At 46.7% G+C, this 2,500-nt stretch overlaps 1 protein-coding gene across 2 annotated transcripts in view; it reads right to left on the bottom strand.

Moving 5' to 3' along the window:
• The window catches only part of LOC124005438 (sodium/potassium-transporting ATPase subunit alpha-3-like), a 26,907-nt gene that overhangs the window by 7,895 nt on the left and 16,512 nt on the right, over positions 1–2,500 (bottom strand). For both annotated transcript variants that reach the window (XM_046314705.1, XM_046314706.1), the window contains exons 9-12: positions 2,201–2,469; positions 1,415–1,613; positions 327–571; positions 1–165 (exon numbers count right to left, since the gene is read on the bottom strand). The exon at positions 1–165 is cut by the window's left edge and continues 28 nt beyond it. In XM_046314705.1, coding sequence (XP_046170661.1) covers positions 1–165; positions 327–571; positions 1,415–1,613; positions 2,201–2,469 — 878 coding nt within the window. The remainder of the gene's footprint in view (positions 166–326; positions 572–1,414; positions 1,614–2,200; positions 2,470–2,500) is intronic.

Here is a 2,500-nt window from a genome sequence, read left to right as displayed (position 1 = left end):
CTCCATGTAGGCGTTCTGGAAGGATTCCTTCATCTCCTCGTCCATGGGCTGCTCCTTGCCCTGGATGATGATCGTGGTGCAGCGGTCCAGGATCCTCTCTGGGGCTCCCTTCATCACTAGCAGGTAGCGGTTGTCATTGGGATCCTCTGTCTCGTGAACTGACAGCTGTTGGGGTTGGTTGAGGATGGAAGGGAGAGAGCGAGAGAAATAGGGGGGAAGAAAGGGGAGAAGTGAGATCGGACACGGTCACAGTGTTAGAAACCAATCCATTTGAGTGTTGTGTTTGTGCGTGTGTGTGTGTGTGTACACATATGTGTGTTACGTACCTGGTACTTGTTGGTGGAGTTGAACGGGATCTCGGCCACCTTCTTGTTCTTCTCTCTTATTTGTTTGACAGAGCCACAGGACAGCTCGATACACTTGAGCAGGGCAGACTCGGAGGCATCACCAGCGGTGTCCCTCTTCAGGATGGGCAGTTGGTCCTGGCCGGCTTTGAACACGGCGCGGTTGCAGAGAGCTGCGACGCGAGCCAAGGCAGCCCATGAGGCTGAGGTCTTGTCAAAGGAGGCACCTAGAGAGAGAGAGGTGGCCGATTAGAGATGATAAAACAATATCTATTCCTAACCTGTAATTAAACAGTACTCGTCTGTAGGTTATAGAACTACTTCGAAACCCCACCTCTTTAAGGAATACCTAGGATAGGATAAGTATCCCCCCCCCTTTAAGATTTAGATGCACTATTGTAAAGTGACTGTTCCACTGGATGTCATAAGGTGAATGCACCAATTTGTAAGTCGCTCTGGATAAGAGCGTCTGCTAAATGACTTAAATGTAATGTAAATGTAACTCAAGAGGGATTCCTAAACTTAAACCTGTCTCTAAACGTGAGTGTACCCTAACTTGAACTCTAACAACAACATCCAACACAAACTCCAGCTCTAACACAAATTTTAACACTAATTCTAACACTAACTCTAACTCTAACTCCAACACTAACTCTAACATTAACTCTAACTCTAACACTAACACTAACACTTAACACTAACTCTAACTCTAACTCTAACTCTAACACCAGCTCTAACTTTAACACTAACTCTAACTCTAACATTAAATCTAACACTAACTCTTAACTCTGACTCTAACACTAACTCTTACATTAACTCCAACCCAAACTCTAAAGGCTAGCGCACATCACACTGAATGTGGATCTAGCATTCGCCAGCCAATATTTCAGTGCGCCAACATTTTTTCACGCAGTCCTACATGTAAAATCGCTGCGCACTTGGTTCGCAAATTACATTCAGCGGTGTAATTTGTGCTCTCGGCCAGAAAACGCTATTGGTGTGTCTGAGCCCAAACTCTACCATTATATCTAACATCAACTCCAACCCTAACCCTCCCGATCTCCTCTTACCAGACTGGTCCTCTGTGGTGTCAGCCTCGTGGATTTGGTTGTCGAACCACATGTGGGCCACGGTCATCCTGTTCTGGGTCAGGGTGCCTGTCTTGTCGGAGCAGATGGTGGAGGTGGAGCCTAGGGTCTCCACAGCTTCCAGATTCTTGACCAGGCAGTTCTTCTTCGCCATACGCTTGGCAGTCAGAGTCAGACACACCTACAACACAGAGACAGGGGAAAGACAGGGGTTTTCCAGGAGCCAGAACAAAGGAGGGTACTAGTACCAACAAACTAGAATGGTTACCTATTCTGGAGAAAATGTGTGTGCTTGCTTCAGCTGTCTAGTTGGTCTAGAGATCTATAATATATGCCTGGTAGAAGTTATAATTGGTCTGGATCTTGTCTTAATGAATGTGTAGTATGTCTATGTTAATTGTGTAGTTAGCTGTCTAGTTGGTCTAGTTGGTCTAGATCTACAGTCTAGTTGATCTAGAATGAATCTCATTCACAGTATGCAAATTGTGACATTTCTAAAAATGTAAAAAAAAAGTTTTTGCTTTGTGTGTGTAGATTGATGAGGGGAAAAAAACATTTAATCCATTTTAGAAAAAGGCTGTAATGTAACAAAAAAAAGTCCAGGGGTCTGAATTACTTTCCGAATGCACTGATATAATACATGATATTTAGCAGATGACTCACAGCCATGAGTGCATAGATTGTACGTATGGGTGGTCCCGGGAATTGAACCCACAGGTGAGGTTCAATAGAGATAGGATTCACAGAGAAACGGCCAGGGCCACTCACAGTGACAGTAGCCAGCAAGCCCTCGGGGACATTGGCCACAATGATGCCGATGAGGAAGATGACGGCCTCCAGCCAGGTGTAGCCCAGGCAGACGGCCAGGATGAAGAAGGTGATGCCCAGGAACACGGCCACGCCTGTGATCAGGTGGATGAAGTGCTCGATCTCCTTGGCGATGGGGGTCTTGCCCGACTCCAGCCCGGAGGTGAGAGTGGCGATACGGCCCATAACGGTACGGTCGCCGGTACACACCACGATGCCACGCGCCGTACCTGAGAGAGAGGGAGAGAGAGAGAGAGAGAG

The sequence above is a fragment of the Oncorhynchus gorbuscha genome, linkage group LG19 (genome assembly GCF_021184085.1).
Source record: "Oncorhynchus gorbuscha isolate QuinsamMale2020 ecotype Even-year linkage group LG19, OgorEven_v1.0, whole genome shotgun sequence".
NCBI classification, from domain to species: domain Eukaryota; kingdom Metazoa; phylum Chordata; class Actinopteri; order Salmoniformes; family Salmonidae; genus Oncorhynchus; species Oncorhynchus gorbuscha.
This window is presented reverse-complemented; position numbering and strand designations above follow the sequence as displayed.